The 19,399-nt window shown below is 38.1% G+C and overlaps 1 protein-coding gene across 1 annotated transcript; it reads left to right on the top strand.

Moving 5' to 3' along the window:
- The first annotated feature begins 5,509 nt into the window (after positions 1-5,509).
- On the top strand, positions 5,510-18,899 carry LOC117295357 (neuroendocrine convertase 1-like). The gene is made up of 14 exons (XM_033777961.1): positions 5,510-5,532; positions 6,368-6,644; positions 10,184-10,291; positions 10,560-10,673; positions 10,908-11,016; positions 12,922-13,036; positions 13,627-13,715; positions 14,198-14,370; positions 14,811-14,950; positions 15,573-15,746; positions 16,044-16,286; positions 16,637-16,794; positions 16,986-17,128; positions 17,825-18,899. The coding sequence occupies exons 2-14, from the start codon at positions 6,429-6,431 to the stop codon at positions 17,903-17,905; spliced, it is 1,863 nt and encodes a 620-aa protein (XP_033633852.1). The 5' UTR covers positions 5,510-5,532; positions 6,368-6,428; the 3' UTR covers positions 17,906-18,899.
- The last annotated feature ends 500 nt before the right edge of the window (positions 18,900-19,399 follow it).

The following is a 19,399-nucleotide window of genomic DNA, read 5'->3' as shown; positions in this document are numbered from 1 at the left end:
CCCGGCAAAGTCGCTCCCACAAAGTCGCCCCCAGCAAGCTTAACCCCTCAACGTACAAACTCGCCCTGAACAATGTCGCCTCCCCACAAAGTCGCCCCCGCCAGAGTCGCCCCCGACAAAGTCGCCCCTAGCAAAGTCGCTTTTTATTTCTTTTTTTTTGCAGAGTCGCCCCCGACAAAGTCGCCCCTAGCAAAGTCGCTTTTTTTTCTTTTTTTTTGCAGAGGAAAATTCACTGAATAAACTGAAAAAGAAATTGTTAATATTATTATAAACAAACCACACCGTCTAAACCGCCTTCTTGTAACTCATTATTTTATTGTAAAAGAAGTTTTTTTTTGCGGATAATTAATTTAAATAACACCACTTAGCTTTCGTTTGTGTTCGATGTACTATTGGTTTCAATCTTTACCAAAGTCAAAACTCCATGAGGCAAGTAAGCCGTTTTTAATAAAAGCGCGGCACCTCATGTGTAGTTTTTTTTTTACGGCGGCCGAAACGTTTGGTAGGCTCAGTGATTGAGTTCAACCATTGCTATACCATTGCAACCTATTATCAGTTGTGTATCATACATTGAGCATTACTTCGAATAAACTATACTACAGAAAAATCAAGACTTAACTAATCTTTTCAGAACTCTTCTTCACCTTGCACAAAGGCGGAGGGCGACTGTGTCGGGGGCGACCTTGTTAGGGGGCGACTTTGTCGGGGCGACTCTAGCGGAGGCGACTTTGGGGGCAACATTGTTAGGGGCGTGTTTGTACATGGAGGGGCGAGTTTGTACATGAGGGTGCGAGCTTGCAGTGGGCGACTTTGCAGGGGGCGACTTTATTGACAGAGGGCGAGATGACTGGCATTCGAGTGATCTTATCGTTAAAGTCTCTAAAAGGTAGCAGTCTGCCTCATCCGTATATCAACGATTAATCACACAGAGCTTCAGGATCAGAGAAGATGAGGTCACACAGGGTCACCTCTTATAATCACAACACGTCGGAGAGTAGGGATATAATGAGCTAACAATGGCTCAATACGTAAGTGATACCATGACAACAGCATCATTTAAAAGTTTCTATCTCCGGTTGGATTCACCCTATTAAATTTCATCCGGATCTGATTATCGCGTATACCCGATGAATAAGAGTAAGATGCCCTTTTCCCGTTTATAAAGAGATAGTAACAACTGTTTAGGCGTTAATGGCCATCTGTAGATCTTTCCAACTGAATGGTGAGAAAAAGGCTGCGTGAACTCAGGGTGGGGAGGGTGGGGTTTGGGGGTGATAACGCTGAACTAGCCCTGTAACTGACTAACATTTCTGTATTCAGGTTGTATGATCGGGAACCTTTCACTTACCCCGACTGCTATATCCCTTCCATTGCCCGCCATATTTGATGTCAAATAATAGAAACATGCAAGCGTACGACTCTCATCAAACTTTTGCTATTCTCCAGAAGACAACAAGAGTATACTGATCGAAACGTCAAGTTGAAATCAAGGGTTCTTTTCAGAACCACCCCAACTCATTTAAAGATTATCATTACATGGTGTTATCGCAAATCTTTCTGTAATCAATAATTGTAGCTATTCACTGGCATCATTGAGGGCGCTGTTTAGGTGGTGGCGTCATTATGCAAACGGCCCTTTGAAGGCCTAATACATGATTGGCTAGAATGCTACGTCCATTTAAATAATCGAGTCTTTAATCTGACACATGTAACGGTCAACCTATAATTATTATAGTGACATTACTGTTACTAAACTCTAAGAAAAAAAGTTCCCTATGAATACATAATTTTGCAAGTTAGTTTTCAATTAAAATCTGGCCTTCGTGACCATTACCTCGCTAGTCACGTGATGGCTGGAAAGTAATTCCCAATACTTTTATTTGCAATGACGTATTCGGAGGGGGGTGGGGTGGGTAATGAACTTTCCAGTAGTTACACTCTGTGCAAACTCTTAAAGCATTACCGCTAGCTTGTTGGTTGCAAAAGGGATGCATTTCTAAAAGTACTTTTTATTTGAACCGAAGGCACATCTTTCACTAGCGGTTGTCTCACTCACCGTGAATTCGAACATGCCTGAGTGCCGTATAATCCCCTCTAACCCCCGGTGGGATTTGTCGCTGATTTCCGCAAAGTGATTTGACTATGCAAAGATTAAGTTGGATTACCTAAGACTAACATATCCTCTGGTCATACTATCCTAGTTTAAGGGGTCATGTTCGAGTTTCTCAACTCTATCAGTTTATTTAAAACAAAGTGAGACGATATTGCTTTGGTGAATAGTTACAGTATTGTTTTGTGTCTGTTTGTTTTACAACAATTCAAGTGTATTAAGAGTGCAGGACACATCAGTACCCAAAAGTGACGGAAGGGGGAGGGGGGGGGGGGGCACGGAAAAACGATTTGCGCAATTTGTTCATCTCATATTCAAATGTTTTAGGTGAAAACTATCCAAACCATATTCCGTCGAAGGAAACCCTTTCACCAAGTCAGTTTTATATACGGTCATAAATGTCGGAGTATATCAATCTATGACACTACATGTAAACACCTTTTTTCTATACAAACTGAAAGATCAGTCTTACTTTCGTTCCATCGAGCAATCTTGGCAGAGGGACGAGTTTGTTGGGTTGACTTAAACGGCACTTCAACATGCCATTCATTCAAATCATAACTATTTTAAAGTGTTATCACCAATGTGAGTAGCAACTGTGAACTAATACTACGTTCTCCCCAACCACTGAATGGGAAATACACTTTATAAAACAACAGTATAAATTATAGATTTTCAAATTCCCATAACTGCCTCTATTCTCTTTCTCAGTTTGGTCAAAGATACGATAATTATTGACGAATGTTTTACAAAATGATGCAACCCAGTTTATGGACAATAATATAAACCTGTACACGCATTAAATTTCCACTGTTAGAACTTGCCTTTAACCCAAATGTTGGATTGATGCTGGTAAAATAAAGCAAGAAGAAAACGAAAAGAAGACACATTAATACTTTTAAAACAGTTTTATGAGTGTTAATTTTTGTATGAACTAGTTATGAGGGGCTTAAAACATCACAAGGTGAGACCAAACACATGAACAAGCGTCTCGTATCTTTGATAAATTAATTTTCTAAATGGATCCACACCCTCCCGCAACTGCTAAATTAATCAATATTTCGAAATGAGTTTTATTTTTAGTTTCATTTGGCACATTCAGTAAGTCTTATATTTTGTTTGATTTCATCCCCGTGTCCTCGAGGCTCCCCTGTCTGGGGAACTCTCCTGCTTTTAATGTAATCCGTTTTGTCAAGGTACATGGGGTGGACGATGGATTATGAATAGGTGTTCCACTGATAAGAGGCATCACAGTATTGACAACTAACGAAATGAAAAGGCTTTGCTGATAGACCGACCCCGAGGTGCCTAAACCAAAGGCGCTGTAACCGTCTCGTTTATTGGACGCTATGTGGACTAATTTTATATGTAGCAATTATGTTTCTGTTGGTATGAATTTTTGAAATACTCTACGTTGATTTAATACTTGTATGTTATCATCAATGACGTCATCATCCTCCAAAATGTAAGGGTAGCCATTTCAAACGTCTTAGTAAATATTAAGTCTATAATAAAATACGAGGTTTAATTTTTGCGAATAAAACAGAGGAAGGTTCAGGTATCTGAAAGAAAACTCAGAGCCAAATCAAATGGCCTTTTTGAGATAGGGGAACACCACAGGAGTGAAATCTTCGGTATACGGTAATACAGACACATGTTTGACATAAACCTAGTGGCATAGTAACGTGCACACCATCTAAAAATGCATCAAAATATCTTCGGCTGTGGCCCGCGAAACACCGGAATAAAATGTAAACCCCAAATTTGGGTAATCTCGTGGCCTCCTTGACCTAACCATTTTAGAGCTGACTCAGATATGAACAGACTTGGATATTATTAGTGATCGTGTCTGGAGTTGTTCCTGAATACTGTCCCTTGTGAATGAGTTGTAATGACGTAAGGGAATATCATGTACATGGTCGTATTAGTTAGTCAATCCCCTAGATCCCGGACACAAGCTTCAGGCTCAGTTTTCTTTATAAAAAAAGGTCACGATGTGCGATTTATGCAAGATTGATAGATCTGAAAGAAATAGTTGCAGACAGTGTTCATTGTGTGATCAACCATAATATACATGAAATAACATTACAAACCTGTACAACGTGGGCTTGGAGGGTTTTGTTAGTCAGTAGAAAATAGTGAAAAGCCATGTACACTTTTCAACATGTAAACACATGACTTTAATTTTCAGAAATCTTTAGGTTGAAATCTTGCTCTCGGCAACTTTCCTTTGTCCAATCTTTTAGTTGTCACATCCGATACAAGCTGTTGTGTTTTCACAAGTTTCTCGAATATGACTTCATTTAAGGTGAAAATCTTTCACTGAAAAAGTTTGTCCTTTAGGCATGACTTTTGTAATCAGTAAGCTAAAATTAAACACTGATGTAATTAATCTTACCAATACTGTTTACCTTTCATTTGAGAATAACTCAGCTTTAAATATTTTCTCTACGGTTTTTTTTGTTAAAAAAATAAACCCTTATTTCCATAACACAATCAAATCGTTGAGTATAGAATATTATTTCAGGCATTAGAAGTCAGACGGTAAACCTTGATTCAACTTTGCCGCCAAGTTTGCTTTCATTTTCTTTGTAAAAGAACCCTGTCGACGGCTAACCTAATTACTGATTCGCTGATTTTAAAACTGGGAAGTACTTTACTTTGTTGAGAAAATTGGATTGAAAGTTGGTTTTACACTTTACGTTGTTAGTGTAACGCAGTCTAGGGCAGCATGTTTGTCTGTGTTGAAATGTTTTATTAATTTTTCTGCTGCTTCGTGGCTATGGTTACCTGTGTATCAGACAACAGGGGCCAAATAGATAATTACAGATGACATAAACAGTTTGTAATTAGCATAAAATACAACTTGCTGTGCTCTCTGGTAAATAATATGCATTTTTAGTTCCAGCATACTATTACTAATGTTTTGTATGACATCATGTGAACATGTTTACGACAACAACAACTGAGAAAAGGAAGGATAACACAAAGTTGTGCTCAGGCTGTTTGGTAAAAAATGCAATTATTAAACAAAAATCAAAGAAGAGGGCGCTATTCAATGAGAAACAAGGATTGTTTCATCGTTCAGACTCAGCCATAAGCCAAGGCTATTTTCATAAAGCTGTAAAGCAGAAAATATGGCTTTACAAAATTATTTGCTAAGTAAAAAATTAGTTGGACACCAGTCACTACAAAGTAAACTCAATGTAATTTTGACTGGTAACCTATTTCTGTTAAGCAATGCTTTTATGTGCTTTAAGGCTTTATGAAATTAAACCCAGATCCAAATGGCTTCGGTTTTATCTCTACTTTTTCAAAACGCTTACTATCGAAAGCCGTTTAAGCTTCTAAACCAGTTGATTTATACGGACATCACATGATCCGAAAACGACTTGATGACTTCATACACGCTTTTTTGTAGGGTAAGTGTTATGGTTAGGAAATTACCGTAACTAGGGGTTTCGGAACACGGTTGTCGGAACATACGGATGTCGGAACATACGGATGTCGGAACATAGGGATGTAATATTTTAATCACTGTCCTATCACTGTTTTGACCCAGAATCCAATTTGAAAGCTTGGGCCACTCCACCATAGCCCCTCACTCACCCCGTTAAGATACGTCAATGACACACCGAATGATACCGTAGAGCAATGGTAAGGGTATCTAATCAGTCAGTTTTCAGATTGCTTTATTCGAGTTTTTTGTTTTATCAAATATTAATTTGGTACTAGTGTATTTTTGGCTGTTTCCATATAACAGTCTCTCACACACAGTCCAATTAACATAGACCGAGAGAAGAGTGAGGGAGAGTGGGAAAGATAATTACTTTTCCTTAAATTGTCTGCAAATATGCAGGTAGGGGGGCTCGCCACTAGGTGCTTGAAATGCCTCTAGTTATATTACTAATCATGAATATAAATGAGGTTTTCATAAGCAATGCTTATCAACGTCTGATAGGGTCATGGAGTTATTTACTCCTGTAGTTAACCGACAACCAATCACACAGATGTTACGACTGGCAAATATTTCCCACGCATTACAATTCACACTCAGCCACTAGTTAAGTACATCACAGCTTCTTTACTTATGTTATTAGATAAATATTTAGCAAAACTGCTCAAATAAAACAAAACGCCTGACAATTTTTTCCCCACCGAAGAACACAACTTTAAAGTTGATGGTCTATGAGAAGGGGTTTGTGACGGGTTTGCTGGGCGTCGTTTTTGGCGGGTGTTTTTATTTGATATCTCCAGAGCTGTGGTTTATCGTCTGCATATCCAGCGTTGTTCTTTTGGGTTGTCTTCCACCGGAAGAATGCGAATCTTCCACCATGGCGTCTGCCATGTGCTCCTCCTATTTACCCTTATGACATGCAGTTGGGCCGCTGATGACCACGGGACACTCTACGACGATGACAACGACGATGACAACGCGTCTTACTTCACCAATGAGTTTGCTGTGCTGGTTAAGGGAGGAATGGACGTGGTTAGGGAAGTGGCTCATGAACATGGATACCAACTCAAAATCAAGGTGAAACTTTTCAAAATCATAGAAAGATCAACTTAAGACAATAAATTCTAAAAATAATAAACCCGTTCCTTTCGGACGAGTTATTAACCATAAAAAACACATAGTGGTCTTTTGGTAACATTACCCGCTCCAAACCTATGGGTTTGAATCCAACCCGAGTACTAGTATAAGAATTTGGATTATAATGTTATTTCACTTAACCTGTCAAATAACCATGTAAGATTTCCATTTTCATGGGGCAGATTGGGACAAATTGAGGAATAATGACGAGCGTGGAATTTAGTCCACAGTCAGTTTATTGGCTATGGCACTAATCGTAGATTTCTCCTCTTGAAAAAGGGAGGTAGCAAGCAATGTCAGCCATTTGAGAATTTGTAAAATGCTTATTCTACCTATGTTTTGAAGGAACAATTATCTGTATAGCCCAATATATTCAAGTCTCTGTGCCAAATACCATGGTTACTATAGTCAAAGGCACAACACACTGACATCAGCACTTCGCAGCAACGTAGAATTCATTGGGCCTCTTTGCCGATAAATCTTTCTCTATACGGCCAGAAACGTTAAAGGTGTGTTGCTCAACGCTAATCTAGTCCCAGGGTTTATCTTTGGCATTTGCTCCAAAAATTAATATTCATAACAACTTATAATTAATAACCATAACAATTTAACATCCCCCATAAAAACCCACTTGGTAAGATATGTATATACCATTTTTGACAAACGAATTATTTCCAAGAAATCTGGTTTAGTGGATTTCAACAAAAATTCAATCTGAAAACCGTTTTATCAAATGTCTCTCAGATTTCTTGATCCATTTATAATAGATTTTTTATCCGGCGTGGAAAATAATTGCTCCAGTTTTTCGGCGATATCTCAAACGCTACCACCTTCGGATATTAAATGTTCACAGGTTATTTGTTTTGTTATTGTTTTACGTAAATGACATTGCATTAAAACATTTGATTGATTACAAATGGTATACTTTGCCTTCAAGATTCAAGCTGTTGCGTAATTAAAAAAATGTAGATAAATTGAAAGTCGTGATAACAAATTTGTAACTACAACGGAGGAATGTTAGATTATTTGTTCGCTGATAGCGAGTTGAAGTTTGTATTATTATTAGGAGTTTAGGTCTTTAAAACTGTCTGTCAAAACTGACAATATTTGTCAAATTGGTTCGCATACTTAATTAATATAAGCTGACACGAAGCGACTCGCTTTGGAGGGATCTGTAAAATAAAAGTGATCTAAAAGGAACCAAACAAAGACATTAAACGTGTTTTCTTTTTCTATTCAACTACATGTAGTAACCTGTTTTCAAAAGAAGTAACAAAAAGAAAACGCAACCAATAATTAACAATGATAGGAAATAACATTATTTGTCGGAGTAAGGGTTGTTGAATTGTCTATTGTTATAGGATATCTATGCGCTCGTCTATTGGTCGAGATGGTGCACGGGATCTCGAATCTTAGGCTCAGAATCATGCGTTAGCAAATCTTGTAAAGAGAGAGAGAGAGAGTTCGCTGTGCGGGTCTGAATGACACCAAGGGTGCACCACGTTCCTATAGGCCACAAATTCATAATATTATGCCAAACTGATTATCAGAACTTGTAGGCGCTCAAATTCTTTTGAAAAACATCATCTTGGTTTTTTCACGCAATTAGTAGACTGTGTAGTTACAACAATGTGTCGCGACCTGGGGATCTTTGCTTCAACCCTTTGAGAATCAGGAGACATCGCTATATTTAGGCTAATTATTGTGTCCTATTATTGATTGGGAAGTGGAGCATTGCGTCGTGAAAACAGGAAGCAAGTCGGCATGGGGGAAAACATTTTCGTGTTTTTTATTAAGGATAATTAGCGAAATTTCTAGAGTTTCGTGGTCCAAAAAAAGATTTTTGATTGGTTTTCCAAGCTTAGAGACTTGCTAAGATTATTTAGGTTGATGCACCACACGATCTTACAATTATGTCACGTCAGACATTCAAACTGGCACCATTCAAGCTTGATCGTTTCCACCAATGTGTAAATGGCCGTGTGCGTATCATGTACCAGCACAAACACTTCCACTAATTGCACATTGTTGAAGCACCAAGAATAACTAATTAGTCTAATAATGAACTTTAATTGATATTTCAAATTTCGATTTGTTTTAATAGCCTTGTGTGGTATGTGAAGGATATCAAACTTGTGTTACAGTCTACAATCTTAATGTTTTTATAACTGATAAAATAGAATTAGCTTTTGCAAACTGCTAGGCTTACAACCAAAAGACATAATGACATAAATGCATAACTTGTTATTATGTCCTGACTTTTTGACCCTAGCAGAGTCTTTCTCGATGGCTAACAAAAAAGACTTTCTCGAAAAAGAATCTGCTTATGTCCAAACGTCAGGTCATTAATTATTTGTTGGATTAAAGCAATTGGACACTTTCGGAACAGAAACAAAATTAAAAGTTCACAGATTTACAAATAACTTACAGGGTTTACAGAAGGTAATGGTGAAAGACTTCTCTTGAAAACTATTCCATGAAATGCTTTACTTTTTGAGACAACATTAAAACAATATCAATTCTCGATATCGAGAGTTACGGATTTATTTTAAACACATGTCATGACACGGCGAAACGTGCGGAAACAAGGGCGGATTTTCCCGTACTTTTCTCCCGACTCCGATGACCGATTGAGCCTAAATTTTCACAGGTTTGTTATTTTATATATAAGTTGTGATACACGAAGTGCGGGCCTTGGACAATACTGTTTACCGAAAGTGTCCAATGGCTTTAATAACACTCTGTCTAAAATATATTTACCTATTATTTTTTTAATTTTTATCAAGTGCAAAGTAATTAACTCTGAAGAGGATATGTTATTAAAGCCCTGTGCAAACACACAGAGTCAATGTGAGACAATGCATCCATATGGTTTATGCATGACGTCACTAGTGTCGTCAATCGTTGGTACTAAAAGAGATTGACCAATGATTGCAAAGGTAGCCATTTTCCGAGGACGAAAAACCTGTTACCTGAAAATAACCGCCAAACCATTTTGTCATTTTATTTTGTAGAATTAAAAACCTTTTATTCACTTCCGGCTTTCTGAATGTCATTAAATAGTATCGGCTTTTGATAATTATAAGTGATTTTATCAGCATGCAAAAATCCCATTTCAAAACGTGATGGTGGCCTTGAAGTGACATCAACAACGTAAATTATCACGTTCTTTGAGTGCCCTAAATTCGCAGATATTCAAAGGCATTACTTGTGTCTGGGTTTCAGTGCCTGCTTAAATACAATGGAATATTTATCTGGGATTTATTTTCTCTCCCACATCTAAAACTGAACTTTCCTTCCTTGTCTTCTATTTATTCTATTCTTTTAGACTCAAAAGTTCGTTTTACTGGGATTCCTTGAAATTAAATGAAATTTATGTTTTTAATCTCACAAATTTTTCGCACACCAAAGCAATTAAAACCAGCGTGATACCAAAGGATATTACCATTTAAACCAACCCACCATATTCCTGTTTGCAGATTGGAAGTCTTCCAGACTATTACATACTTCACCATGAAGAAATACCAGTTAGATCGAGGCGGGGAACAGACAACTATCATACAAAGAAACTAGGCGATGACCATCGGGTAAATACAATGAATTTTCTTTTACAGACTAAAAATGTTGATGGTGTAATGCAATTGCGACATAATCTCCTTTAAAGTGCGTTTGATTATTAAAAAGAAAATAAACTTCATTTAAAGGGGATGTTTCGTCATGTTTAGAGCAGATCTGTTGGCGGTACGGAAGTATGAACCCTTACCCAGATACAGAACACGTGATACAGGCTTGCTTTGATTAGGCGACAGTGCCCCTTTAAGATATCATAATCATCCATTCTTCTTTGCCCTATAGGTGGAATGGTTTCAGCAACAAGAAGCGTTGACACGAACCAAGCGAAATGCCGAGGAAAGAACCAATATCTCTTTGGACTTCAACGATCCGCTGTACAATGAAGAGTGGTATCTGGTGAGATGTACACCGTTAAACTCCATGTTTAAATTGTTAACAAATTCTATTGCCACAAAAAGAAAAAAAAAACCGTTGCTTCAGAGGGAGCCGTTTCTCACAATGTTTTACACTATCAATAGCTCTACATTGCTAGTTAATCATGTAAGTTTTATGTGTACAATTGTTTTGAGTAATTGCCTATAGAGTCCAGTGCCTTTAAGTCATATCTATATTTAATGTGTCTATTTATAGAATGTTGGAGATGACACGGAAAGGGCAGTCCCACATGACATGCGCATTAAGGAAGTATGGGAGCAAGGCATCACGGGAGCTGGTGTGGTGGTGGCCATCGTGGACGATGGTAAGTAAGCGAACGTTCTCGGTCGACACGTTCGCCGTACTCAGACTCGGTTTTAGGTTTTTGGGTACAATTTCCTTGGTTATGACTTCATTTTAGAAGTATTTTACAGAAAAAAATTGTTCTATAGTTTAATAATCAGTAAGCTTTTAGCAGACTACCAACATTAAGCAATGATGTGTTTTAACCTTAAACCCTGTGCGCTTTTATTACACAAAAACTTACCACCATTTTGTATCGGCAGCCCTTGTACTTATAAGCACAAAAATAACCGTCATGAGATTTGTCTTGGATGAAATATTAATTTACCAATTTATTTACCATTGTCTCTTGGAAACCATTTACGTTTAGTTGTTTAAAAAGACACACATGGCTGAATTAATTTATTCAGGTCGGGGTTAACACACGGGTTCGAACCTAACCTCGATTTAGCTTCTCTCTGAAAATGAAAACGAAAGCTTCCTGCCAGCGTAGCAAGCACAATGTGTTTTTAAATGTCAAATATTGACACAATATTTGACGGTAAACTTTCTTTATTGTTGATCCACTCCGTACTGCAGCTGTAGTTGCAGATATAATAAACGCAATGTAGCCTATACAAACATTTCGCTTTGCTCTTTTCCCCAAAATTGACATTCGGTACCCTCGGTCATTTTGGCATATGTATGCCTAATGCATACTACAGCACATTATGAGTATGAGAATATTCTAATTTCAACATACAAAACCTTTGTGGAGTAGTCCAAAGACATTTCATCCGTATGTGGTTATTTCTTTTCTGAAGTTATCTGTCCAGAGATCAAAATTATTTTACACAACTTATTTGCGTACCTTTTGTACAACTGGAAGTTATGATAGACCAATCTACAATCACACACACCCTCATCCGGTTCTGTGTTGCAGACACTGTGTACAATCCTTTGTTCTGTGTACTTAAAGGGTATGGGTACTTTTTACACAATGTCCACAAATTTACATTAGACAGTTTGAAGATAATGATGATAATGATGAGGACTGAGGTGCAGTGGTTTTTGAGAAATGGGTAAAACAATGTCACACAATTTATTTTAGTCTCAGTTTTTGCATGTAAAAAAAACCCGAATTAACCAGTTATGGTATTTTACCATAACATACCGTAACTGGTGAATACGCTTTTACATGCAAAATTATTTTCGTCTCACTGATAGTGAGACGAAAATTATTTTTGTGACTTGTTTTAGTACTCGTTTCTCAACTACAGCACCTCAGCAAGTAATAATTTAAAGTCACCTGGAAGTGGTATTTTTTCAAAATAAAGCTTTTGTCACTAATATATGTGTGTTGATGAGTGGAATGTGAATAAACAGTTGACTAAGGTTTTAAACAATCAGTTCTTATGTTATTTACAAATTTAAGAGTAGACCCCGACCCGAGAGGGCGCTGTTCGTGACGTCAATCGAGGCAGACTTTGCCTGTAATGCCGACCAGGTGTATTGCTGCTGAATGCAGAAAAATACTTTTTGAAATGTACCAACTCACGACTTGGACGTACATGTACTTTGCACGTGTGTTTACTATACGCATTGCAGGCAAAGTCTGCCTCGATTGACGTCACAAAAGGGGTAGGCGGAGTAAGCCCCCCAAACAACTTTATATATTTTTTAAACATATAAATCGTGACAAACAATTATTAAACAAATTGTTTTATTGTTCGTAAGCATATACTCTTATGTTTGAAAGAAAAACAATTCTATTTCCAGGTGACTTTAAAGGAAGCTTTCTAATATCATTATCTTCAAACTGATTTCTGTGGACAGTATGTTTTGTGTAACAATAAAAACCCGTCTTTCTTCAACACTATTGTTATTGCATACCTAGTAATTAATGCCTATACTGACAAGTCCAAACGATTGAAATTCTCTTTTTCAGGGTTAGAGATAGATCATACGGACTTAGCCCGAAACTACGACCCTCAGGCAAGCTGGAACTTTAAAGAGAATCGACAGGACCCAACGCCACCTGCATTCTCTTTAGAAAACAACGGGTAAGTATTGCACCTTCCTGACATTTCTTGGCAAGAAACAACATAAGTATAAGCCCTTTCGAAACCACGATTGCGGCTTCGGCTTTGGCTTAGGCTCTAGCTGAGGTTCTGGCTTAGGCTATGGCTTAGGCTTTGACATTTTTAGGCTTTGCTGTAGAGTCAAACGTGCACATGTGGTATGTACACATCAATGGATAGAACAAACACATGATGTACAGTACTTGTACACAACACATGCACACATACGTTGCTTGGAGACGATCGAACCTCGGACCAATCATAGCATAGGTATGGAAAACAGGTATATCCAATCAAATCTTTGCATCCAATGAAATAATTTGGCCTCTAAGACCAAATTCAAATTCAAATTCAAATTCAATATTGGTTTATTTTCATATAAAAATACAAGACCAAATAAAAAGTCATAGACTAATGGCACTTGGTTAACAATAAAATAACATCAAAAATATATGTACAAGTTAACATGATAAAACCAATGCCTGTCTTTGACCTCACTACACAACATGAATTATAATGAGGTCAAGCGATGTCACTGCTACTAGTAACCTTTTATTGCTCCCTCATTGCAGGCATGGCACGAGGTGTGCAGGTGAAGTTTCAATGGTGGCCAACAACAATAAATGCGGCGTTGGGATTGCGTTCGATGCTAAGATTGGAGGTAAAGTATAGCATAGTCATCGCACCTTAAGATACACACACCAGCGAGCAAGGACTTGCTCTATGCTCTATGGAGATAAAATGCCATTGGTTTAGTGAAACAAGGAGTAACCGTGTAGATAAGCATGCAAAGATAAGTCAAACTTTACGAACACCGAAACTAGCGTGGTAACTTTTTGATATCGGTTTTCTTAAGTTAATGTATGTATCTTTACTCTCCAATCTAATACAAAGAAACATTTGTAATAAAAATGGGTAAGACAAGAAATGAATATCCAAAGAAATGTTCCTCACAATTGGCTTCAGGCTTAGATCGAAATGTGACTTGTCTCCGTATTTTGTTTCGTTCGTAAATCTGCTGAGTATGGTATGTGTTCTTTGAAGATGTAATGCGTACGTGTATAATCGGCTTACACTAGATAGGTAGATTCTAAACATTGTTTGTCTCTCGTTATGTACGGGCTTTCTTCGTCTAAATGTTAGGAATTCGGATCATAGACGGAAAAGTGACCGATGCGATAGAGGGCGCTGCGCTCTCTTATAACGTCAGCCACGTTGACATCTACAGTGCTAGCTGGGGCCCCAGCGATAACGGAAAGACAGCGGAGGTCCCGGGTCCTCTTGCACAAGCAGCTCTAGAACAAGGCATCAGAGAGGTAAGGATAACCCTGATGTCAGGAGACTGTTTTAATTGGCATACTTGTTAAATATGTGATTATTGTCAGTTTGGATTCAAGCGAACCAGAAATCTTTCTGAAAGGTTACCGAGGCGGGAACTTGCGTGATGCTCTCGGCAGACTTCTTCTATCGTAAAGCTTTTCATGGTGAGAAGAAAATGACGTAACCAACAAATTGTAAAACCATGTGAAAAATCTCGCGCCAGCTTTTTCCTGAAGACGAGAAGAGTATACTGTTCGAAACGTCGAGACCCCACACCGGCTCTTTTTTTAAAGTTTTTAAGTTTACCTACTCCTTATCCTCTAACCTTTTTTTCCCCTGATTGTTTGAGACGAAAGTAGCAAATTGACGATTTAAAAATGTTGGTCTAGATTGCATAATTCGTAAATTTGAAACTGTGTATTTGATGCCGTACTAGGGTAGGGACGGTAAGGGCGTCCTCTACTCATGGGCTTCTGGTAATGGCGGGAATAGAGACGACTGCAATTGTGACGGATATTCAGCCAGTATTTACACCATAGCAACGGCTAGCGCGTCCGAAACGGGACACAAGACGTAGTGAGTTCGGTTTCGGTTATGGGACGTAATTATTAGCGGTGTTACGATTCTTTACGATGCGAGTTTCTTCCTGGTGGTGGGTCATTTGGTTTTAGTGTTTGGTGGCGGAATACATGACTAAGTAATTTTGGTGGCTGCATTCGGACAATACCAGAAGAAATTTACAGCGGGTTTGTTGTGGTAGAGTGCATGGTTTACGGTTATCATAACATAGGGAGTTTGGTGACGCATGGCATGACGTAACGAATTAAAAAGTAAATTATCGGTCGTAGGTGGCGTATATACGTAATCAGTGCTTGGAGAAACCATTACCTTCAGCACGTGACGCAGTAAATTTAGTGGCTGGAATGCAGAGTGCGATAGTTGGGTTGCCATCAATGATAACAGCTATTCATGCATGTTCATTGTAAACAAATATTCAGCACATCCATTCACTTCCTCAACTGAGTGGAAAAGTAATGAATAACATAATCATCAGAGTCCTTAAAGGGACACATACTACTATTGTTGCGACTAACACTCAAAAACACTGTCAAGATGTCCACTATAAAATACGACCACACACTATAAAAGATTTGCGACATTGTACTTAGTGGATTTTGTTGATTCCACTATTTTCAAGTTACGGAGAGCAGTGTTCGTCTATATTGACGACTACCTACAGTAGTGGGTCCGGCAGTGCAGAACATTCTGTCATCAGCAGTGACGTCAACAATTTATGTACAACGGGACATGGTGGTACGTCGGCTGCGGCACCAATGTTAGCGGGGGTGCTCGCCCTATTGCTGCAAGCCAAGTGAGGACGACCTTAAACTTTCTGTTAATAAAATCAATTCTCAACTAAACAAATTCCGTACATTTATAATATTTGAAATTTTCGAGAGGTAGAGCCACGTAATTCAAAGTAGGCCTACGTCTCATAAAGTCTTCAAAGCTATATATTTTGCAAAAACTGGGCATGCATGGAATTGTTATTTGTTGTCAGATATTAAAATGGAAGTTTATTTTGTAACACGTGTCTGTTTAGATTAATATTTAAAAGTATGTAAACAATATTTTTAACAATCTCATAAATTTCGGTTTCACTTTTAAGCCCCGACCTGACGTGGCGAGATGTTCAACATATCATTGTACAGACCTCCAGGATCGACCGTCTGCAAATTGAGCCAGACGCAAATTGGCGCCAAAACGCAGCCGGTCATACTTTCAGTGACTACTTCGGGTTTGGACTCGTGGATGCAGAGGCTATGGTTAACCTCGCTAACCCCGAGACTTGGATCAATTATCCCGAGAAGAGTGTCTGTACTGTGGAGGCCGATGAGGGATTTGATGCAAGGTTATTATTTATAAACCCACCCGTAAATGCAATTTCCTTTTAACACAACAAACACAATAATTAAAAAAAAAAAATCAACTTTTCAAAGAATTATTTCAATAAGATTTAATCATCCGCAAAATGTTTAATTTTTTTCATTTTTTCATTACAGAGCTTGAAAGTGTAACTATAAATAATAGTAACTTACATAAAGCATCTTGTAAATATTTTGTATATCATATATGAAGTCACTTTTTACGTTGTTTCCGTAAAACTAAAACATGTTGATTTTATTCGGCTGAAAGCACTTCTTTGTTAAAAATGTAAAAGTCTACTTCAGCTAATTTATTCATGACGTTCATTCATCGCAGGGTCATAGACAAGAATCAACACCTCAAACTTGACATACAAACTAATGCTTGCAAGGGTACCAGCGACGAAGTGAAGCATCTAGAGCACGTTGTACTGTATGTTACCACCGAATACAGCAAACGAGGTGCTCTAAATATACATCTGACGTCACCATCTGGTAAGTCAAGTTCAAAGGTCACTAACTGGTTTATTTTTATTAAACATTTCTTTTTTTTAATTCATCAATGTCATGTCGTGACATACAAGTAAAATGAATCCCTTCACGAATTAGACCAACAAATTACAATGATAGAATCAAAATTGATTTTTATGCCTAACATTTTGGTTTCTTGTGTTTTTGACGCAAAGGAACGAAGACTGTACTCCTCTCGGAACGTCCTGTTGATTCTTCTTCAATCCCAATGACTAATTTCCCATTGATGTCAGTGCAGCTTTGGGGAGAGGACCCGTCATTGGGCGACGGGAATTGGGGACTAGAAATCTTCGACTCGGTAAATAAAACAAATTCACTAGAACAGTCGTGAATCATACACAATTATTATAAATAATGCTGGTGTTTTGTGTTTTTTATAGGTTATATCATGGAGGAAACAAATATTAGGTGACGAAAACAGAACCGGTGTTCTGACGACTCGGAAACACCATAACTCCTTAAAGGCACTGGACACTTGTGGTAGTTACTCAAAATACTTGTCAGCATAAAAACTTACTTGGTAACGAGCAATGGAGAGCTGTTGATAGTATAAAACATTTGTGCGAAACGGCATCCTCTGAAGTAACGTAGTTTGATAAAGAAGTATTTTCTCGCTAAAATATTTGAATTTATATCGAGACCTCACTGAGGTCTCGAATTCAAGCACCTGAAAGCAGACAACTTGTGCGACAATGGTGTTTGTTTTATTCCATGATTCTCTCGCAACTTCGACGACCAATATTGAGTTCAAATTTCCACAGGTTTGTTATTTTATGCATCTGTTGAAATACACCTAGTGAGAAGACTGGTCTTTGACAATTACCAAAGGTGTCAAATGCCTTGAGGTTAAAGTACATTGTGTACCACAAACCTCACTTAATTGTACCTACTCCCTTCGTGCAAAGTTTAAAATCCTACTTAAAACTACAAAAATTAAGCATTCTTTGTGTTACTTTGTGATGAATTAATAAGTAAATTTCTCTGTTGCATACAGAGCCACGGCAGGGAGAATAGTGGATCTCTACTACACTGGACATTGGAGCTCCATGGGACTAAATCTCTGCCTCATCAATAGAGGGCGCAGTAATGGCGTCGCACAAAACAACACTCCCAAGATAAAGGCATTATCATCCACGACTTTAACTTAAAGGCTTCAAAATGTTTGGCGTAACCGGGCCTAACTCAATTAGGGTCGGTAGGTCGGACTTCTAATTTATTTTTGAAAATGTATTTTTATATGATTTAAAAATAACTAGGCCTATGTCTAAACCCACCTGGCAAACTGGTTGTTATTGAAAAATAAGCAAAGAGAAAAGAGCTAGAAAAAAGCCTACTTGGATCCACCATTTAACTAAACCTTTCCTTTAATGTTATTTATTATTATTGGTTTTTTTTAACACTTTTCTCCCCCTCCCTCTACAAAATTTAAAAATACATACGCTAACTGTATGAAATTAGTCGGTCGGCTTACGCCAAACAATTATTTAATCGGTATGCCGTTCAAGTCGTGGCGCTAGCCAGTTTTCCTCGTACCCCCCCCCCCCCCTTCGAATCAGAAATTTCCCAAAACTTGTCCGAAATGTTACCTATTTTTCAGAAGAACTATTTCAGAGTAGACACTTGTGCTGCCGTGGCCCGTTTCAGGTCAAAATTCCTGGGGCACCATCTTCTGTGCATTCTTCTCTTGTAATGTTCTGCAAAGAAATTGCCCCAGTCTTTGGGCAAATTAAGTAGAATCCGCCATTCACGTTTTGATATGCAGCTGGTTTTAGATCAAAGGTCAAAGGTCGGGTCATGTTCGACAAGTAGCGGGTCATTCAAATGCGGTTCAAACTGGCAGGTCACAATTAGTTGTTTGTTGATAATTTATTTATTTATTTGTTGTTGTTATAATTTGTTTTTAATAAGCTGTGTCTACAAAAGAGACCGAAAGAGTTGCTCAGCCTGTGTGATTTATTTCACACACAACGAAAGAACAAATTGTATAGATTGTAGCCGCTGTATTTAATAAGGGAATCAATGTGTGGTGAAGAGGTTTTCAACTAGTGGTTTAATCCCAACGAGGCATGGTTCTTGATAATTTTACCGAGACGAAGTCGAGGTAATTATTATCAAGAACCAGGCCTCGGCGGGTTTAAACCACTAGTTGAAAACCGATTCAACACACTTTGATTCCCATTCATAAATACCTTTTCGGTCAAAAACATCAACACTTTTTGGTCAAAAAGTTAAATATTATATGCAAACATTATAATTGGTCAATGACTTCTTTCAACACAACACCCCTCCAGCTGTGAAATGGTAAAGCCCTTCGCCGTGATTTTGGCACAACTGTTTCAGCCGTGCTCTCGACCAATAAGAATGAAGAAACTGTCTTATAAGAACAGGTGCAAGCTCGCGTGTCACGCCCATGTTTCTACACTTTTTACTGGTCATAAACAAATACACACCCACGTGACGCGCTCCCCACCAATAGGAATAGCTAAACTGTCTGAGGTATTTATGAATCTTGAATAATAAACAAGTTCTCTCATGAAATTCTAAACGAAGAAGATGACTTGCGCGGGTC

Source organism: Asterias rubens, chromosome 10 (assembly GCF_902459465.1).
Source record: "Asterias rubens chromosome 10, eAstRub1.3, whole genome shotgun sequence".
Taxonomy (NCBI): Eukaryota; Metazoa; Echinodermata; class Asteroidea; order Forcipulatida; family Asteriidae; genus Asterias; species Asterias rubens.
This window is presented reverse-complemented; position numbering and strand designations above follow the sequence as displayed.